This window comes from Anas platyrhynchos, chromosome 14, assembly GCF_047663525.1.
Source record: "Anas platyrhynchos isolate ZD024472 breed Pekin duck chromosome 14, IASCAAS_PekinDuck_T2T, whole genome shotgun sequence".
NCBI classification, from domain to species: domain Eukaryota; kingdom Metazoa; phylum Chordata; class Aves; order Anseriformes; family Anatidae; genus Anas; species Anas platyrhynchos.
Window position 1 is genome coordinate 4695814 of NC_092600.1, and position 22386 is coordinate 4718199.

At 47.0% G+C, this 22386-nt stretch overlaps 1 protein-coding gene across 1 annotated transcript in view; it reads right to left on the reverse strand.

Annotated features, from left to right (window-relative positions):
* COL23A1 (collagen type XXIII alpha 1 chain) overlaps positions 1 to 22386 on the reverse strand; it is a 169619-nt gene that overhangs the window by 54019 nt on the left and 93214 nt on the right. Inside the window, exon 3 of the mRNA XM_072023577.1 lies at positions 882 to 926. Coding sequence (XP_071879678.1) covers positions 882 to 926 — 45 coding nt within the window. The remainder of the gene's footprint in view (positions 1 to 881; positions 927 to 22386) is intronic.

Consider the following 22386-nt stretch of genomic DNA (forward strand, 5'->3'; position numbering starts at 1 on the left):
AGGGCTTTAAGGAGCACGGTTATGTTCCAAAAAAAAACATGACAAAAATCAAAGCCAGCTGGTGGGTATTCCTACAGCACAACTGTTGGGAAAGTGGGGTTTAATGAAGAGAACCGAGATCCATCATTGTCCCTGTGAGGGCAGTTTCCGTGTTTTGCCTGTGAGTAATCCCCCATGCTTCGGGAGCAAAAATGCCTCAGAAAACACCATGAAATAGCATCGATGGAGGAGAAGGGAAATGCCTGTCTGTCTTCCACGGAGATCAGCTCATAGCTTGCAAAACAAAACCCCTGATTCGCTCTCCCCAGAGATAAAAGTAAAACTTGATGGCCAGAAAGTTCTGTGTTTAGAAAACCCAGCTGGGTATTTGCTGTAGCCAACGAGCAGCACAGAGCAGCCTCCCGGATACATAAAAATCTCCCTGGTCCCCATTAATTCACTAAAAATTCAACAGCTTAAGAGACAAAATGTGTGAAATTTTTATCTGTTTTCTGATAAGTAGAGGCAGTTGCAAACTACCTGCAGCTTTCTAGGTACATTCCTGTACCGAGGTCACTGTTTTCCTCAGACAGCGCAGTGCCAACCACATCTCTCCCCTCTCCAACTGCACTCCAACCTAGAAGCAGAGTGTGAGCAGTGCTGCTCCCCAGCTGACACAACATCAGTGTTTTTCCAGTCCACGAGACAGGAGAAAACCCACCAGATATCAAAGTGACAAAGGACTAATTAATATAAACCAACATTTAGCAAAAATCTGAGTCCCCACCGAGGCCAGTCTGCGGTTTAACCAGGAGCCAGCCCGTCAGAGAGAGGTGATGGTAGCGGTACCGGGATGTTTGTGCCCAGCCCCGTGACAGCGGTGGGGTGACCGCGATGCTTACCGGGCTCTCCGCGCCGTCCGGGCTTCCCTCGCCTCCCCGGAGGGCCTGTGGAAACAGAGCAGACGGTTAGCGATGGGCAGAGGGGACAGAGGGCAGCCACGAGACCTTCCCCTTACATCCAAACCACCGCCTGCCCTCCCCACCTCCACTGCAATCTTGCAAGCCACACCAGCGATCGAAGTGATGAACCAAAGCTTTTTCTTCCTAACCATTATCCAAGCCCAAAGTCCCCACGTTGGCTGCCAAAGCAGCCTAGACCCCATCATACACCCACTGTCTCAGATATAAAACATTTGCTTCTTCTCCTACCCAGCCGGGCAGCAATAGCTAGGTGGTCAATAAAAAGCTGCGAGGGGCAGCACGTCCTTAAATCAAGGATAAAAGGCACATAAGCAGCAGGCACAGAGCACTGCTGCAGCCAGGTCCCGACCCGGCTGTGATGTTGCATCCTTTGTGCTGCGGGCGAAGGTTTTGCAACCTCTGCTGGCAGCGGGCTCCCAGGGCTGGGAGCTGGCAGCTTCCATGCGCCCTCAACACACCCATGGCCAGATGGGGACAAGAAGCCACTTCTGGTAGCCTCCTGCAGGAGGTCAGCCAGCTCCGGAGAGGCGTTCACTGGGTGTCAGCAACGTTAACAAAAACAAGAGCTCCCTTTTTATATGGGAAACAACCCTGCTCCCTCTGCCTTCTGCTGCTTTGTTAGCTTTTAGGTGCAAAGGACAATAAACACAGAGCCCTAGATAGTCCTGCGCTCCGAGCAAGATTTCACTTTCTCCATAAACATTTCCGTGCCCAAATGTGTAACTGGACCCCAGGAGCGGCCAGGGGCTCTTCTCTTTAACATTAGGGTAAACCTGTCAGCCGTCCGTCTGTCTGTCCCTCTGTCCAGGCAGGGCTCCAGTCCCTGCTCTCCCTATGGAGGTGACAATTTTGCAGGTACATGCCCAGGGCTCACCCTGCAAGGGGTTGGTAGAAAACATCCATGGGAGATCCTTGAGCCGGCAGGTTGCTGGGGGGCAGAAAAGCCCCTTTCCATGCCAGCCACGGGAATGGGCCAATTCTGAGCATGCCGGTGCCCAGCTCAGGGGCTGTGTGACTGCTGGGAATTGCTGCTGTCGTTATGAAACGAGGCAGCAGCCTCCAGCCTCCCCCTGCACTCATTTTGGGGGCTGCTCCATCCCTCAGTAGCACTACGACCTGCTTTGTCTCCAGCAGCTCTGTAAGTTTTACCTCTCTGCTGCTAGAGGCAGGGAGGGAGCACAGCATTTCTTGGGAGCAGGGAATGTGCCAGTGGAGCTGGAGGAGAGGCTGGGTTTTGAAACAAGTGACTAATGAGTTGGTAGCAATGCTTTTAACTCGGTTAGAGGAAGGCTGGTGCCGGAGGGTGAGAGCGTGCCGAGCTCCCGTAAAGCTCAGGATGGGCCCTGAGGACTGAGAGTGTGAGAAACCAAACTTTGTTTAAACAACTACAAAAATCAGTAGTAAACTTAAAGGGATTTCTTACTACTTCACACCATAAGGGAAAAATTGACTACTGCCTACATCGTGTAATTCTTTACAGTCTATCTTTTCCAGAAGGGAATCTGTAAGGAAAGAAGTAACACCTAGAGCCACGAGTACAGCACACTCACAGCAACCACTGAGAGAAATCAAAGATGAGAGAGAAATAAAATCCATTCTCTTCCATTCCCCTTGCTGCATTTGTCTGAAAAAAACATCGGTCAAAGAAATGGAATTGGAAAAGCAGGAAAGACTTTTTGGACTCAACATATAGAATCCTGCTGCCATTCAATAGCTGAATTTGGAAAAGTCTCCGCTGAGAGAACCTGAGCAGGGACCAAGAGGGACATGGCCACCCCTCCAGCGGGAGGTTGGGGCACTCGGCAGCAAGCCGCAGCCCTGGGCCATCAACCTGTGCACGTGTGGCCAAGCCCAGTCTGCACAATGGAAATTATGGTGGAGATATTTGCAAGAACTTCACAAGCAGAGCTGCTGCCACCAGCTTGGGGACGAGGCACGGTACGTGGCAGCAGGTGCCAGACACCCGCAGGTGCCACAGCCGTTCCTGAGCACCACCAGGGCTCATTCAGGAACCGATGCTCATGCGATGGAAAAAACATCTCTGCCCGATGCAGATAGCACTAAACATTACACCCAAATTCTGTGTCTAGTTTTAAACCCCATTAGGAGGCTACAATGGAAATTAAGGAGGCCTGGGAATTTGTTTGAAGATAAATGCGAACTGTAAACTGTTCCCTAACGACTCCGACTGCTCGGATCCTGCAGCCTGATGCTTGTTCAATATAATTAAGATTTATGTTGCATTAATGTCAATTGGGCAATCGCCGGGCCTTTTCTCCTACCCATCCCAGCCCCGCTGTATCAGCGCTGGGAGTTCTTTATTTACATTTTTATGAAAGACAGCTTGGAGAGGAGAGCGAACACAGAGCACGGAGCGCTCTGTTTTTAAACAACGTGTCACGCTCAAGCTAAACAGCCCGAGCGCGCGGCACGGCGCGCGGTTCCTGACAACACCACGAGCCTGCCAGCGAGACGACAGATCTAATAACACCAAGACAAAGGAAGAGCACGGAATACATCGCTGTTCGGAGCCGTTACGAGGAAGAGCTGATAGGTGCATCTAAGGAATAGCCGCAGAAATAAGGTAAAAAGTTCACAGCAAACGGACGGGGTTGGCTCAGCTGCTCCGCCGGGCAGTGGCCACGCATGTCACCTACTGTGGGTGAGCAAATGAAAAATTAAAGGCAACGTTGGTTTTGTAGCTCACAGAATATTGCCAAGAGCCCAAATAACACGGTTCTCCACAGGGCAGTAAATTATCCCTCGTTGAACTAATTTACCTGTTGCAAATTGGGTAACTGCTGACTGGGTCACTCTATAAATTCAGTAATCCACCAGTACCGGGGCAAGCAGGGCTAGTGCACCACGCGTGTCAAACACGGCTTTGTCCCTCCTAATTCAGCCAAATCTGGCACTCCCAGACTGAGAAAACTGTGTTGCTGGGCCCTGTCACTTCAGCTTTGAGTTTACGAACGCTATGACCACCTGCCTTGCTGATGGACATAAGGGAAATTGGTGTTCACCAAAATGAAGGTGGGTGTTAAATGCCAGCAAAAAAAGATCAAGTTTCACACTGTTTTGGAGGGCCTACCCACTCATAAAATCGGCATTTTTTCTAATTTTCATTTTTGCGAGCTCCAAGTGGTTTAGATTGTTTCCCGTTCTTCCCTTTTGGCATTTTTCAAATTGTCTTCTTCCTTCCCTTTTTGGTTTTTCTCCTCCGGTTAAAAATGAGTCAACCAGAAGAATAGCTTGAACAAATTGGTTGGTTCGGCCACTCTTGGAAAAGCCTATTTTATTATTTTTTTTCCCATATGGCTTTACTTAGAAGGAAGGAGACCTGTGCAGCGTACCGCAGGGCCTGGTGTTGAGCACTAGGAAGCTGCAGCCCCGCTCTTGCTGGCTGTTCCTGCACAAAGGCCAATTTACTTTCTTGTTCCCTGGGGAAAAGGTTTATGGTTCACGGACAGAAGTCAGATTCGGCGATGCTTGCTCAGCTGATACTCATCAGGCATTCGGGCCGGACTGCAGACTCTGAGACCACAGATCTAAGATTAAACAGTTTTGGGTCACAACGTTTTGCATGAACCTTCTTGGCTACGGATTCCAGCGGACCCAAAGATTCAAAGCAAATACCAGACACAGATTGGAAACATGCAGCACCTATAGTCTACAGAGTTTTTCCAAATTAAAAAAGAAAAAAAAAGAAAATAATTTAAGATTCACTTCAAATTTGGTCCAAGAGCCCTGAAAACTCTGGAGTCCCGGGCTATGGTTTATGTTAGCAGAAAAGCCACCCAGAAAGCAAGCTCTGGTTGTTAGTGGAGGGAAGCTCCTTGCAGCTCCATATGTGATCCAGTTGCTTTTAAGATACAGAACAAGCAAGGAATTATTTCCCTTCGTATAACTCCACGTGGCCTGCCTGGGCAAGGATGCACACAAGCATCCTCCTTGCCATGTGCTGGGAGCTGTGCTCAGTTTCTGGGGAAGAAGGCAGCTCCAGGACCCAAGCTGGAACAACTGGGCAGCATTCGAGGTGGTGTGTTTTGGCTAGAGCACCTGGGCACCAGAGGTTTATGCCACAAACTCTACAGCTGAGCTACAACAAGGGGATCCCAGTGAGATGAGATGGGTGCAGAGCTGGGGGGAACAGCCTTAAACCACCCCAACAAGGTGACAAAGCCAGTCCGTGTCCCAAACGTTACCTTCACCAGCAGCAACAAAACCCACACGAGAGATACATTAGCCTGTGAGATGGCACAACTCAAGATCAGAGGCAAATTTGGGGCGTTTCAGTGTTTTTCCTAGCTGTAGCCAACAAAGGCTCCTCTTCTCTTGGGTGGGTGCTTGTTACAAAGGGAAAAATAATATTCAAGATCATTCAAAGAGTGAAACGATCTACAGGCACATGTTGAAACAAACCAAAGCGCCGCTCACGCTACATTTAAAGCCAGTGAGGTTGTGCTGCTCGCTCAGTGCTCTGGATTCCCCCTACACACACACCCTTAAATCATTTTTTTTCCCCTTTTTCCCCACACCCAGAGACAGTTTCTTCAAACAGTCAAGCGCGTACAGCTCTTTTGTTTAGTCACCAGGGCATGAAGATAAACTGAATTTGAAATATAAATTAAGAAGTGACTGGAATAAAGCCACAGCTGCACTCACATCAAACACGGGCGATTTGCCTTTTGTTATGGCTGCTCTTGCTCAGGCCACTTTCTGATAACGTGCTGGCACAGGGCAGGAGCAGATGGACAGGGTGCTCCCCGCCTTCTTTTTAAACCAAGAGGATGCACGTTTGGGCAGCTGCACGGGCTGCCGTGTGCAAGGTGGGGAGGTCCATGGCAGATTCCAGCTTCACACATCTGCGCTGAGGCAGCTGCTTGAGTGCAAACCCTGGGCAGAGGCGGTAGCTTTGAAAGCCCTTAAGAAGGCAGGCGCCTACACACAGGCTTTGGTGATTCTTTATGAGAAGTGACCACCTCTGTTCATCATACCTATATGCTTCTCCACGCTCAAAATACCAAGAAAAAAAAATCTTAAGCAAATCGTTGTCTGGAATGAATGAGCAGATGTCCCCAAGGACAGCTCTTTCAGAAGGCACATGCAAGTAGGCTTTTCTCTGCTGAAGTACTTGCTAACACAAAGCCACTTCATGGAAAAGGCAAGAAGTCCCCAGGGACCGAGACGCCCAACTATTCAGCAGGTGGAGCGGAGCACTGCTCCGCACCAGTCAGTAAGCTTACCTTACAAGATACCAGCCTGCCTGCAAGCCCAAAAAACTCATGCAACATGTTGGGAGCACCTCTACAAGCCCAAGAAATGGTCGCGCATTTCTTGCAGCAATGCGTTCATTTTCTCTTTTCCCCAAAAACTGTAAGACACTTCTATAAGGTAAGCAAGATAATGAAGCACTTATTGCTTCCTTTGGCTTTCAGTTACGAGCTCACATTTAAACAAGTTTGACATGTTGGATTACAAAACCTCTAGTGCAACATTCAGCTCTGACACAAAGTACTTGGGTTTTGATGGATTGCGTTTTTGGAGCGCGGAAGTACTCAAAACTAATGCTCGTTATCTGCAATCAGAATTAGCTGTTCCAGATCCAGGATCCCACAGCAAAATGTAAAATAGCCTCTGTCATTTTCCATATTACTCAACACGCACAAACTGCAGAAGAGAATCTGGCAAGACAGGAGTTGGAGAGCAGCTGAATAACCCCGCTCCTCGAATACCTAGAAAAGATCCCAGTAACTGCACAGGAGTGAATACACGATGGACTTTAAGCAAACAAGCTTATACTTTGCATTTAAATGTTATTTTTACGGGAGCACATCTGAGGATGCAGTCCATGGTTGGTGCCCATTTGGGCAGGATTCCCACCCTTCGTTTCTCAGCTTCCCCACCCCAAGAGCTCAATCTGCCACGTGCAAACCATAAAGCAAGAGAGGGACTGGGCCAAGCGGGTCCCAGGAGCACGTCTACAGCAATCACACTAATATCACCGACAGATTTAGCTTCCATGTTACCAATAAACTTGAACATAAAAATCAAAGTTTTCCTGTTTCAAAGCTCATCCCATGCTGCACGATTACAAGTCTCAATTTCAGCATCTTTAAAAGAGCTCTTAAATCCTTCCTCCTGGGATCTTCAAAAGCAGCAGCTCTCTTCTGTTGCAAGCCCTCTCTCCTCCCCCAGCAAGTTTTCAGCATTCAGAAAGCACTGCCTCCACCTCCGCCTCGTTTTCTACACACTTCCTCACAAGCACCATCGTAATGAAGAGTCAGGGCCAAGAACAGCCCATCAAAGACTTGCACGGCCAGCTCAGGGAGCTGTTTCTATTTTCATTATTTGCGTTAACCCCGGGCCAAGGCTCCGCGACGCTGCATGCTTCAAATAACAAAGCAAAAGCGCATCTCGGCAAAACAAGCCACATCAAAACCGAACAGCCAAATCCCTTCCACGCAGGGCACACATGAGGAGGAAGGTCCAGGGCTAGGAATAGTTTCTCCTGTATGGTGGTGCAAGCAAGACCCCAGCAGCACACGCATGTTCCAGCAGATGTTTCAGATAAGGGGAAGCTGAGGAATACGCCGCTGGGGATTTTAGTTTTGCTCTGACCTGACTGCAGCCGCCATTTGGAGTTTCTATTTTTACGCTGAACTTGGCCAGGATCAAACACCGATGACTGATTTTGAAAACCTAATGGTATTACATCAGTTTGGCTCCCAAAAAAGCCTGCAGCCTCCAGCAAGCCGGCCAGGTGATGAGCAACAAGCTGGTGTTGATGAAGCCCTTGTGAAATTTAAGTAAAGATCGTACTCCACAGAAAATAAATTAATCATGTTTTATCACACTGACAGCAGGGTTACACAAATAAATCTCGTTAAGCTACGGACATGAACAACATTGGCTGTTTCTAAATAATTGTTCTCAATGTAAAGCATCCAGAGAAACTACCACAGGGACTTCAGGAGAAGGCATCTGTCCTGCGAGGTGCTACAAGATGGACACAGATGATCCTTCTCCCGGTGTGCCCAAGCACCAACACGGGATGTGTGTGGATCCACTTTGCCTTTCTCTAATCCCACAAGTCCCTCTAAGAAAGCAGACCATCTGCAAGCAGCTCATTACTGACAGCAGGGAAAAGAGGAAAATGAAATTCTGTCCTACACATTGAGTGAGCGACTCTTCCCTTGGCATGGCCATTTGAGGGGCTCCTGGAGCAGGGATGAGGCGCAGGGCTTTGGGACCTGTCTCACCCAGCACCTGGCACCATCTCAGGTCTTGGGGCATGAACACGCAGGTACAAATGAAGGCACTGTGGGTACGTCCACTACCTGCATCTCCTTGGAAAAACTTCAAGGTTTGTGTCATGTTGGTTTGCCACCAGCAAATCCCAGAAGCCAGGGAACCACCTGGTGCGGGTACAGGTCAATTCACTGCTCGGGCCAGGCACGGCGCATGAGACGGGCGATCTGCTGGGCGGTGTCATTTAAAGGAAAGATGATTCAGCCAGCAGGAACTCTGCCCTACCAGTAAACGTGTCACTGAACAGCTCCGGGAGAGGTACCCCAAGCAATGCTGTTAAAATGCCACTTGCACGCAGGGCAGAGCTATTATTAACGGCATTGTGACCTTGGAGAGCTAGAGATGTGTCCGAGGAGAGGGGCAGCAGGCACGAAATGATGCTGCTCACTGCCAGGAAAACGCCTTCCAGCCAGCAGCTGGTGGGACAGAAAGGAGCCAGATGCAGCACAGGTAAAAGGCCCACGTGAAGCAAGTGGCTGGTTTAGCACATCAGGGACAGACCAGGTGAACTCAGGGATTTTTTTCCCAGTTTCTCTGCACATAAATTTTATACCGTGCACATCGCAACACCACACCTAAACTCCTAAAAATTGCGGTTAGTTTTTGATAGAAAAATACTCAAAAAACAATGTGAGCTTCTAAATATAACACATACAGTGCTTCAAATTTCCTCATTTTTAGCTTCTGTTAAAACAAACATAACCCAGACAGGCACGTAAGTCCTCTGGTTTGCCCTGTGATGAACAAGGCTGGGGCTGCTCGGAGGCTTTGCCCGTACCACTGGGTACCAGCAAGGCCACTGCCATCACGGGACAGGCCACGGCATTTCTTGGCCACGGGGCTTTTTCCCCTTTTTCTGCTGATATATTTGCCATAAATCTTCCAGGAACCTAAGCTCTAACGGTACGCTTACTGCACAACTCAGCGAGTATGAAGTAATTTCTCTTCAGGTTCTGTGGAAATTAAAACCTTTTGTGAGCAGGCAAGTACATAGCGGTGCATCTGACAGACACAGCCCGTGTCTAACAAGCATGGAGGGAAATATTCTGCCTTCTGCATTGCTGGGAAAGTTTTCTCCTCGGTAATTAAACCTTATTTATTTTTTTTCTTTTAATTTTTTCCTGAAGCATGCAAATCATTGGTTTAAAGTTTAAGCACCACTGAGCCATGCTTTTTACTTTAAGCATTCCCTCCATCTTCCCAATGACATCCAAGTGGGGTTGCATGGAGGAGGAATTAGACAACTGGAAAGCGACTGCTCTGCAGGTACCAGTTCCTGGTTATCTCCTGGATTTAGGAGCTTCCAATGTTCACGGGTACCTTGCCTTAAGTCATTTGGGTATATTAATACCTGCCTTGACCCAAACTAAGCTCTGCCCTGAGGACAAGAGGCTCAGTGCTCCACCAGTGCTCAGCTCTGGAGGCATCTCCAGCGCAGGTTTCAGGGCTGGCTCCTGGTAGGAGGTTTCACATGGGAGGGTCCCAGGGAAAGCCTGGAGAGCAGCCGATGAAGGGCACTGCTGAAGGACCAGCAGAAAGAGTGAGAACAGAGGAGAAAAGAACAAAATACATTAAATGCCAAATGCATTAATGGGCAAGATTCTCCAGATACATTAAAATAAAACCATCCCACTGACTAACCTGGCACAGAGGTAATTTCCTACTTGAGGCATAACTCGGAGGCGAGAAGAGTCTCAACCTTGTAGAGGCTTCCTACATCAGGGATGAAATTATGATGGAAGAAACGTCAAATAAAACGATTTCACTCCCGGAGCAGCAGAAACAATGTACTTTGTTCTCACAAATTGGGACCAGGTAGGTTGGCACGAGGTCTTTGGCAAAGAAACAATTTAGCCTCAAATTTGAGACCAGAGCAATAGCATTAGATCACTTACTCCGACTTAAGTTGTGAGCAGCTGTTTGGCTTTTATTTCACACAAAAGCTTACACTGTAAAAGGAATTCCTGGCCCCCATTCAAATGCTATATTTGCTCGTAAGCAATGTTTCTCATTTTAGTCCTGATAATGCAATGAAATCAGTGATGAAAAATTTTTACAGAGAGATGTAAAGGGTGAAAAAATATTTCTTTTTAAAGGCTTTGAATTTGTTGCATTGAAATGCAATACCCAGACCTTGACTTTTCACCACGCTGAAGATGTGATCACCAAAGTGTTTCCTCGTTCTGACTGTGGAATTGAAGGCACCGTTGCCTTTTCTCTGATGACCCTGGGCAGACGGCAGGCTCGCTATGTGTAAACAGCTTGCTTTCCCACCCATCTGAGAGCCTTCCAGCAAAGGAATTTAGGAAACTTTATGGAAAATAGTTTCCATTATATAGACAACCAACACGTGCTACGGCCATATTCACTTCTTGAGAAGAATACGGCGTTTCCTGGAGCACGTGTGAACGATCCAAACAATATCAGCTCTTTTACTGCCGTGTTCCTGACCCGCACTGCACCACTTCCAGCGGAAACACGCCGGGGCAGCGCAGTGCAGACCGCTGCCCGAGGTCTCAATGGCACACTTAAGAACTCTGCTAAATAAGAGCAATTTATGACTAACTTAAGAGCAACACTTGTATCCGCCACTGCCTCCCTCTACAGGATTAAGCTTCCAGCTTTAATACTAATCCACGTCAAGCCCGAATGCAATTAATGAGCAGGAGCACACTGCAAAGGCATTGATAAGGAAAATCAGAGAGCAGCAGCACTTCCAGGCAGGATGCCGGCACCGATTGCACATGCCTCTGGGCATCCCTATAGTTAAGAAATGCTTTAACATGCACAGCAGAGGTTAATTACAGCTGCCAGCACAAGACAAAACTCTAGGATACGTGGCCATAGAGACACACAAGCCTCTTGCTCATGGCCAGCCCCAGGTGAAGGAGCTGCAGAGACCACAGTCGGGGTGCAGGAGAGCTTGCTGCAGGCTGGGAACGTGGAGGCTGAGCAGAGTCAGCAATGAGAGAGCACAAAACAGCTGTAGGAAGACCAGGAGAAAAAAAAATAGGTATATTGGAACGTGTAAAAACATAGTTGAGATACCAGAAAGTGTGCTGACATTTCTTTGGCGCACACCGTGCCTCGGAGGTGGTTGGCACAAGGTGGGGAACAGGCACAATTAATGAGATAGCACAAGCCAATGCTCACAAAAGTTGCTAATTAAACGTTGTTATAGCCCATTGCTGCCATGTTTCGGGCCCGCTCTAGCCCAGGATTCAGTGGCAACGATTGCTTTTATTTCAATGCAAAGAGGGAATGATGTATGGCTCACACATCTGGGGGACGTTTCAGTAACAACTTCATTGTAGACTGAAGTCTTCTCCTGGGCCAGCGTGTTGCAGCGAACTGCTTCCAAACGCACGGCTCAGCAAACGCCTTTCCAAAACGCAACCTACTCTGTGGAGCTCTGCAAGTGCACGTTAAATTTACAAATTACCAAAATTACCACCACGGTTTGTTTAACCGTGTTCATTTGCTTACTTGATGCATCTTACTTGATGAATAGTTTGTTTTATTTGGCTGCTTCAGGATCACTAGTCTTGCAAACAGCTCCGAAAGCCATAATGAAGTGACTGACTTTGCTCAGCTGCCTCTTCCAGATGCTAAATTCACTCCCAAGCAGCCAAACGCATCCTTTCAAGGGTACTCAGACTATTTTCAGCTCCAAATTTTCAGTTGTCTGTAAAGCAATAGGTTTATAAATCTTTTGACATGGCAGCTAAATGCATTCTCTTTCCCCATTTTAAAGTGGGGAAAAAAAAAAAAAAAGCAGGATTGATAGGATAGAGGGGCAGCAGGGGAGATGGAGATGTCCATGTTTTTCCTTAATAGCAAAGAGCATCTCAGAGATCAAACGGGAAATTTAAATTATTTCTGACAATACCAAAGGTGCAACCTTTTAGCTCCAGACACTTCGGTTTGGATCATCTGCAGATTGCAGAGATCAGCTAAACAACTGCTGGATCGCCAGCCTGACTTACCAAACAACATCCAGGAAAGAGGTTCAAAGTTTTACAGAGATGAGGTATTGTTGTTCTTTGAACACTGAGATAAGATGAAAAGAAAGAGGCAATTATTGAGAGCAAAGCTATCCAATATGTTACTAAGTTTGGACACCACCATCGGTTTCTACTTGTATTTTAAAGCGGCCAAGTTTGAGAAAATGGTGTGAGATGTGGTGGAAACAGGAAACAAGGGCAGAGAAATAAGGCAGGGAAAGGCGGAGAGCATCCACGGTCCTGGCTTGGTGGTAGGGACAAGTGCAGGGACGAGCGGTGGCATCGTGTGGGCTGGGAGCTGCTGGTGCAGGAGCGCGGGAGAGATGGCGGTGAGGGACAAGAGATTTGCACGACATGATCAACACATGAACCTTCACTCCCCAAATACATCACTTTGAGGCTCAATGAGATCATTCTACGCACCATTATTTTCCCAGTCATATTCTACCATAGTTGTATTTTTTTTTAAACTCTCCAAATCCATTTCATTCTCAAAAGATCACGAAAAAGGCCAGTCTCTCCCCAAAGCGGGGCAGCGGGGTTGGCCTTCATCTTCCAGTCATTTTTATGCGGTGCCTATCACCACATCTTGCCAAGTTTTTAACTAAAATCAGACCTGGGTTTAAGACAACACAATAAGCTGAATCCTGCTTTCAATTTTGTTTTCTAGGTTCCAGGATACGCTTTTAAACTATTGATATACTGGATCTAATTTCACCTGAGGATCTAAAAGTACTTAAAGCAGAAACCCTGAGAGTCCTTCACGAATATAGATATACTGCTGCATTCTGCAATGGAGATAAATGAAGCCTTTGGAAGGGCAGTTAACCACGTATAAAAGTGTAATGGCTGGAAATTAGCACTGAACATGGGAGAAAAAAAAATCTAGATTCCGGTTTCCCGCTTCTGCTCTCCAAACCATGATCCGTGAGGCCACAGCGAAGGGCTGGAGGCTGGTCTGGCTTTCATTAGCCCAACTCACAACATCTTCAGGTCTGTACATCTGCATCCCGGAGATGTCCTGCATGCCGGTAGCAGCCTACGGGATCGTAACGTTTTCAAATCACTGCTCCAGCCCTTATTCCCCCCCCAAAAATGAAGATTTTCTAGCACATCTGACTCATTCCTCCAAGAAACGAGTGGGTGTCATTTGATCATTTGATTATTAGCCATTATTCATGACCAGCCCTCTGGCATTTACTGCCTCCACAGCCACGTAGCGTTGCAGGACAGAAGGGATTCAAGGAATCTCGGAGGGATTCAAGGAACACTGCACAATGATGCCCAGCCCAAAAGAGAAATCCCAACCCAAACATTTCCACTTGCAGGTCTTAGAAAACATCAGACGGTGCCTCCCTTCCTCTGACACCTAAGGGCAGAGCCCCTGTCGATGCAGCAGGGACCCCAGAAGTCACCGGTCACCTCTGCTGGTCACGGCTGCACACTCAGGACTGATTGTGTGGACCTGCCTGAACTGTAACCAGGGAGCCCGCTGCAACCACAGCCAAAAATCTGGCGAAAACCAGGCTTTTGGGTGAGAGGGGGGCGTTTCCCTACCCACAGGCAGATAGGTGGGATAACCCACGTTACTTGGGTGAAAGAACAACGAGGAATGCCATCTGGTTTCTGCAAAACTTGGCTGTCAAACCTCTCTCTAGCCGATGTTTCTGTTTCTTATCTTTTTGCTTGCGTTGGAGCTCAAACAAGATCCATCTGAGCGAAGCAGCCGGCTGCACAGCTCTGACAGGCCCCGCGCTCCTCCGTGTCCGCGGCACAGAGACCCCGAGCGGCACCTGCACCACGGCCGGGACAACGCGGGCACTGTTTGGGACACGAGGCTCCCCCGGCATCTCTCCACAGCCTTTCAAAGTGACAGCGTATTGTTTTTCACCTCCACGAGAAGGACCAAGGCTGTCTCTACCCCTTTTCACAGCTCTGAAATCCCCCTGCTGCTGCCAAAGGCTATTTCCCACCTTCGTTTTCTTCTGGCGCTGTTGAATTATGTGTTTACATTTGCCGTAATACCACAAAGTAGAGTAAATCTTGCAAATGCTCTGCCTAAATCCATATAATAAATCAGATCCTCCAAAAAGCCTGTGTCAGATGTACAAAGAAAAAAATCAGAAAGTCTAAAAACCAGAATTATCACAAGCTCCACAGCCAGGCAGGAAAGCTGCTGGTGCTCTGATTGACGGGGAGACATGAACAGACCGAGGCAGGGCAGCTGACTGACAACCCGGTTTCCTTTTGTGTCTGATTTTGCTTGGTAAACCATTTAAAACATGTCAAACAAACACTGCACTTCAACAGTTCCCTGTGAAACGCTTGCCAACTCTGCTCCCACTGGAGAAGGCAATTACCTTATTTATAGGGATTGGGGAACAAATGCTGCATTTCTTCTCTATAATCATTTATTAATTGCTCTCATATTGAAAAGTGGCTTTGATAAAATAAATAAGATCCAGCCCGCAATCATATTGCTGCAAGAAAAAGGAATTTTGCAAAAGTAGGGCATCCCGGGGCCAGCCCAGAGCATGAGCTCGCGGTGTCTGCGCCCGCCTGCACAGGGACCGGGAGTGAATGGGGAACTGCAGAAAACATTTAAGAAGAGAAACTGGACAATGGAAACATGTCCCAGCTTACACATAGACAGCATGGTTCAGCTCCGAGGATTTATTGTGCTGTTACTGTTATAGCAACCGGCCGCCCATGGCATGCTTTGCACGCGTAGCCATTGCATGTTCTACACACACACAAGACTCCCGCTCCAAAGCCGCTGCTCCCTCATCCCCACAAACAACAACAAAACTGAGTTTCAATAGGAAACGGATGGAAGGAAGGGAAGGATAAACAAGAACGAGGGTATGACCATCAGTTTCCCATGGCCACTTCTCTCTGGCAGCAGGGACTCACGCAGGTTTTATGGTGCCATTTTACAGCCACAGAGGAGAGCTCGCTTCAACCTTGTCGATGGTGCTTCTCTTTCCACTTCTCGAATTCCTGAAAATCCCTTTTTAAATTTCAGAGGTATGAGTTTTGCCTGAAAAAGCTCAGTTTTCTGCAGGTGTTTTATTTTCCCTTTAATTAAAGCAGGAAATTGCAAGAAACTAAAGTAAACTGGACACTTGACAATCACTAGAAAATATTTACTCTAATATAACTATCACTGCCCAAAGCAAACAAACAGTTGCCAGAAACACAACTGAAGCTGACAGAATGAGAAATAAACACAAGAATAATGGATGGGTTCAGCACAAGACCTTCGTGTGCGTCCCCAGAACCATCCATCCTCCTCTGGCACTGCTGATTCGGCCCCTGCCCCATGCCAATTCCCTGCTCCTGCCTGCTGGGCTTCACCGTGATGCGGTCTGGGACTTGTCAGTGTCTTCGTTTAAGCAACTGAAACCTTGAAATCCAGATAATTTGTTAGCTACAAACCCTTTATCAGGGCACACAGCAAGAGGGCCACGAGCTCTGAGCCATGGCTCTGGACCTACTGTGCACCCCAGCCCGGAGCCTCCTGGTGCAGGCAGCCCAGCGAGCTGCAGACCCCAAGCACGAGGCCAAGGCCAGCTCTGTTTTGCTTGTGGTAGCTTCGTATCAAGCTGTTTAATTTTATCTTTTGGTCTGACAATGTCTTGATGATGTCTGTACAGCTCTGGAAGCCGTACAGAAATGGCCACGTATCTGATCCGCATTTTACAAGAAGGAATTTCCACCTAGGTGATTAGCAGAGCCCTTTCAGCAAGTCACTCAGGCCCTATCGTGACATGCATGGAGCAAGAGCCTGCAGAAAAAATTAATTCAGCACATAGGGAACAAAGGCCATTAGAACTGCCAAGAGAAATATTAACTTTTCTCAAATGCGAGCCTGTTTGACATTGTTTTTGCCATACTTATTTGCATACAATGCACACATTGCACAAAACCAGGCGAACTAATGACAACAGGAATAATTCCACAAAGTAAACAGCGGTAGGGCAAAAAGTCAAATTTTCACCATGGGACTCCAGGTATTTGGGCCCCCCTGGAGCAAACTGAGCAGAACCAGACAAGCCCCAGGTGCTTTCACATTCCTTCCTCGCCCCAGGCAGGAACCTGCCTCGAACACAGAGCACCTTTGCCATCTCTTTGCCATCTCTTCCCACCCCACGGGCTCAATACTGCTGGAAATACTACAGCCAGCGTGGAAATGCCCAGGATGAGACACTCCTGGTGTGTTGTCATTGTCACCTCCATCGATGGCAGCCCCCGACTCAGCGCTGCTCCGCGCTAATCCCCGGTTCAGCCGCGCTCCACCTCTGCCTCTGCAATTACCCCAGGCCTGACCCACGGAGCAGCGAGATCTAATCCAACCCCTGAAACGCTTCCAAGCCAGATGCAAGCTGCCAAGAACGAGTCTGCATTCCTCAATTTCTATCACCCTTGGCTATATGTTTTGTTGGCTGAATTATCTTAATAGAAACACGTAAGTACTCGAGTGTGAGTGCATGCACATCCCCGCCGCCACGGAGAAACCTGCTTTGCCCGTACCCCGGGGAGCCCGTACGCTCGGGGTGTGTTGGAGATGCGCACATTAACCCCACCAAACCAGCTCTTTCAACCTGACTGAAATCACAGACCACCCACAACAGTTCCCTGCATTATGAAGACCTATTTCCCAAACTGGCCCAGCCCTTTCTTGCAGGTCACTCAGAAGTTCTCTCCACTTATTTCTAGAAGGGAGGAAAGGGGTTTTCAAGCTCAGTTGGGCCATGGGTCCAAGTTCATGCCCAGAAGTTTCTTGGTATTTTGAGGCTGAACGAGTCCCTGCTCTGCCCAAACACAACTGCTCCTTCGTCCCTCCTTTGATCTTGGACAAAGACTCTGAGGGAAGAGATCCCGACTGGCTTCATAGGGACGCCCAGAAATGCTCCATGCCTAACAAGGCTGGTTTCCAAGAAAGTCACATACAAAAATATCTGCAGAACTACCTAGCATTAGATTTCCACAGCACCCTGAAGAGCTGTCCACAGCAGAATAGACAAATATTTTTTCGTTTTATGTCTACTAATGTGTTTCACCCAAGAGACGTACAGTGGTGCCTCATGTTCTTGGGGTAGTTAGGGAGAGAGATGAGACCACGTCTCATGAAAAAAAGTAGGGACATCCCCACACTCCAAACTGAGTGTTTAGATCTAAAAGTTTTTGAAAGTTAGAGAAAACTGGTCTATTAAATTCTACAAGAAAAGAGACTGGTGATTTTCGTGTAGATTTAGAGCAACTGGGGATTGCTGTGGCCATTTGTTCAGAGTCTTTCCAAATACTAGATGTAAGATTTCACTCCCTCTAGGATACAATAACACATCCCCTCCCACATCATTTAAATCCCCCAAATCAAGATCCCAAACCCACCAGCTTCAGGAGGCATGGGGCTGTGCACCACGAGGTGTTCAGCATGATGGCAATTTCCACCCACCCCTGACAAGGGGTTAATGCCAAACGGACCGGTGGCATCGCCTCTCGCTGTTCAAATGAAATGGGCTCCTTCCTTTCTTGTGCCACACACAAAACCCCCCACTAAGTTTCAAATTGTTTTTCAATCTAGTTATTAAATGAAGTGTCTTTTTTTTTTTTTTTAATCTTAGAAAAGAAGCTTTATTTGTTTATTTGTTTATGATTTCTTTTAGAGCCAATGTAAGAGGTCAAATAATTTCCAGATGACATCCAGACTGTTTTGTATTTGAATTTCTGTAGTTTGTTTGTTTTTTTTTTTTTTTTTTTTTCTTTTGAAATAGATTGAAAGGAACACAGTATTACAGGAAAATACAAAAACCCTAAATCCCCGATAGAAATAACATTAGTTTCAGCTTCCACTTTCAAGGGCATTACTGACACAGCAAGATCCCTGCTGCAAGATATAGACTTGCATTGCTCAGCTCAGGGAACACCTAAGTGCAGGATACAATACTGTTTTTATCTTTGTTTTCCAACTTGTCAGAATATTTGGTGCTTCTCCCAATGCCAGGCTGGAAATCATATGGTAACAGGAATTGTACCCATCATTCCCAAACAAATTTCCAGTTTAAGAAGAGGACAAGAGGCTGAATACTCAATCGTGAACCAAATTCATATCACAAATTCCTAACTGTTGACCTCCAAGTCTGCCAGCTGAAGCACTGCATACATTTTAACCAAAGCTAGATTTCTTGATGTTAATCACAGACCTAAATAACCAACACAGGTGCCCAGGAGAGGCACCATTTTGCATCTCTGAGCCAGTCAAGTTTTGGTCCCATACGTGTGACCCCAAAACGTAGCCACACGGAGCAGGACAGATGTTCTCTCCCCACCAGGGCTCCCCATTGACGAAGCTCCCAGTTCAGCTGCCGACCGCCCGGTAGGGTTGCAGCACGTATTTTAATGCAACCAGGCTGAAGCTGAGGGCCAAACGCTGGAGGCCTGGAAATAAGATATTAATAATAAAAAAACACACCGCCTAGTCCATTTCTGTGTCTGAAAAGACTACAAAGGCTTTTCCTCGCTCAGAACTGCTGGTTTCCCAGCATTCACGAATTTTGGCCTGAACTAAGCTACTTCAAAGGCATTAGATACGGCTCAGAGAGAAAACAAAATTGGGAAGAAAAATTGCTGGCACTTCAGCAAAACACTGGTCATTTAGTGGGATCTCCGAATTAGTTTCAGATTGCTTGAAGTTTATCTTGTTGCATCTTTTTGATGCAGAGATTCACAGCGGCCAGTGAGATGCATGACAGTTTGGTCTCCACAATCCCTGAAAATCCAAGGAAATGAATCCGACTGCCACTTCCTAGTCATGCAAAGGGGAAGCCCAATGGCTTGCATTCTCAAGCTCTCATCCATGAGCAAAGTGCAGGAATGAAGCCAACGCCTCTGAAGAGCCCCAGTTGCAACACCAGAGTACAACCAACACCTAAGAGGGGAGCCCCTTCATTTTGTAAAGGATCTGTATGAACACATAAATAAAAACTCAGAGTTTAGTGAACAGCTCCTTTGCACTTTCTCTTTACCCCCATGAAGTTTCAGCCTAATTGCACCCATCTGTATCCTCAACCACGGAGCCAGGCTGGTACCCTGCAAGGCCCTCATGGTGGCTGAGCTCCCAGCCACCGGTACAAGACCGAAGATGAGTCTTCAGATCACCCCGGTGCTACGTTTGCTGACTATTCACAAGCTGGATCTCTGCAACCTCCAGACTCCCTCTCCTGGGTTGTCCAAAGGATGCAGCCAGACCCTTCCCTGAGGCTTTGGGTGCCCTTGGTGCACCCAGCTGGACATGAGGGGAGATGGTGTCCTGGGGAGGTGGCCCAGCAGAGAGGGGAATACTGCTGGGAGCTGTTCCGAGCACAATTTGAGGATGTAGTTCTTACCCAAAGTTTGCCAAACTCCTCCACAATTGCACTCAGCAGGTACGCAAACTGATGGAGTCAAATATCTGCACAGATTAATTTCCTGCTCGGTGGCAGAGACGGCGCTGACTGGCCAGGTTTAGTAAAACAAGGAACACATCAGCTGGATCATAAATTGGTTTAAAGGCTAGAAAAATTATCTGTTAGCTGGCAAGGCTTAATTCACAACAAGTTGTCTGGTGCAGAAGCAAATTAATCATGCTCAAAAATGGATGGAGTGCTCAGAGCTTTGTGGCACATCTGTACACACACAGCCATAAGGAAAAACTGAGAATTTCATCACACTGGATGGATAGCCTGGAGCACAAGGCACTGTTCTCAAGCATTTCAGAAAGGTAAATGCTTTTTTCATTGCTGCTATGATGAAAGCCATTGCTTTCAGTTTGCAGTTCCTAAGGAGAAAGCTGATGGGGGAATCAAGGAGCGACTGCACAGCAGCTCAGATGAGACACTTCAGAGCCCAAACCTGAGTTGTGGAGCCCTCCTCGACTTACATTTCATGCTCGTTAAACCAGCAATAACCAGCCAGCTCCCCGTTTGTCTTCAGCACCATTTCAACTCCTCTCACGCCTCGTGACAAGCAGCTCTTCCAGTGCTATCCAGCCATAAACCAGGATCCTTGCCTTAGAGCTATCTCAGGTAATTCAAGCCCATATTATTACATTAGTCGTTATATTATGGCATGTTTGATTGCCCTCTGAACATCCTGTAGATGCAAACATTAAATTGTTGTTTAAACATTGCTTCTATAGAACTTGTTTTATCAGCCATTTGTATTTCACTAGAGTAAAAACATTATTTTCACCAAATGTTTTACTTAAAAGGAATTTGTAAATAACAGTCTCAATTTTCAGCAAAGGTTAAAGTCAGCCTTTAATATTGGATTCTTGGAATTTCCATGGAGCTTCTCGCTGGAAGAGTCCAAAGAGCACGTATATGAGCTGATTATTCAGGCTTTACAGATAGAGAACAGCTCCACAGAGTTGTTTGACATTTACCCCACTAACAACCAATGTGGCCAGGGCTAAGGCCAAGTTTCCTGGTTTCCACCTCAGGAGGCAGAGACCTGCTGGGTACCAGCCGGAGCGCCCATTTACTGCACTTGCCCATTTACATCCTCCACCACTGGCTAATTTTAAAAACCATGTACATCTTTTCCACCCCTTACATTTCAGACACAACACACTTGAAAGCAAGCAAATCACTTTCTTGGGGTTCAATTCCTTTGGCTAACCTTCATTTTTTATACTCTAATCCGACTGCTGAAAACTAAGGGCAATGCTTCATGGGAACATGTGATTTTACGTTTAATTCTTGCCTGCATGAAATAATCCCATCCCATTCAGCTGATTTACCATTACCATGATGCCACTTCAGAGCTTCTACAAAAGACCAGCACTAGGCTCAAGGTTGCACATTTACCACAGAAAAATAATTGTAAAAAGAGTTTTCCCTTTTTTCTTGGTGTCTGGGACACAAAATGTTTTCATACGGACATCCTTCTCAAGTGACTTCACCAGGGGGAGGCAAAAGATTAGATGCCAACATCACTCCAGATACCCCAGAGAGATGCAAGGCACAAGTGACCACCGCTCAGCTTTCCACCGAGGGAGGCCCAGCCAGATCCTCATGCTTGGCCATGCCTCGCACCAGAGGGGACAGGTCCTCTTTCCCACTCCACCATGGGTCTCCCCGAAAACACTAGGTACTTTACTGAAACGCCACCTCCTGGGTGCAAAGAACAGCCCTGGAAAAAGCAATCTGGAGAGAAAAGCGAGCTTTCAGAATCCTATCTTATAGTACTCATTAAGAAGGAAATTAAGCCTTGCCAACCAAAAGTCGGAGCAGCACCTGGGCTGCTCGGTGCATTTTCATACAATGACCACATTGAATTGATTTCTAATGTTACGGCCCCAAAAGCTCAAGCAGCAACATGCTTCCACATTTTTTCTCCCTAGTAACAAAGACGGGCAGTGACAAACTTCCATCCTGCATGAGGTGCATGTTAAAAAAAGAATTTATCTGGAGTTAATCGAAACTTGTCTTCATACCAGTGCGCAATAATGCCTTGAGAACAGGAGTCTTTACTATGAGCATTTTTCTTTTTTACCTTCAGTTGATTATGGTCTCTTTGCTGTTTAAACCCTAGCTTCAAGCCACATGCGTCTCCACATCAGCTTATCTGCTGCTTTCAACCTCTACCAGCCCCTGCTTTTACTCAAACAGGAAAGAATACAGAATGTTCTAGTTAAAGTCTATTTTTGAAAATAATAAAGCTATGCAAACCCATTTCCATTTTCTGGTGTCTCCAACAGACAGACTATCCAAGTTCATTAGGACGACAGTTTCTTGGCAATCAGGCCATTCTTCATTGTGGCTGTAGGAACTTATTCCATTAATCCTTTGGCGTGCTTACAGAGCCCTGTGCTCAGCACCAAACAAAGGGACCCGCCTTATCGTCAGGCCCACACCTTGCATGTTTCATTTTAGCGTGTGCTGCTGGGGATGGTGCGAGGGAAGAAATCAAGCAAGTGAAGATCTAAAAGTCAACCTAAACAGGCTTTCAGCCCTGCTTTCCCCTGCTGTGCTTCCCCAGCAATCAAGTTGAAGTTTTTTTTCCCTTTCTTTTGGGTTCTTGGGAGCAAATAACACGCTATTAAATTTGTGACTTTCTTTAATCAT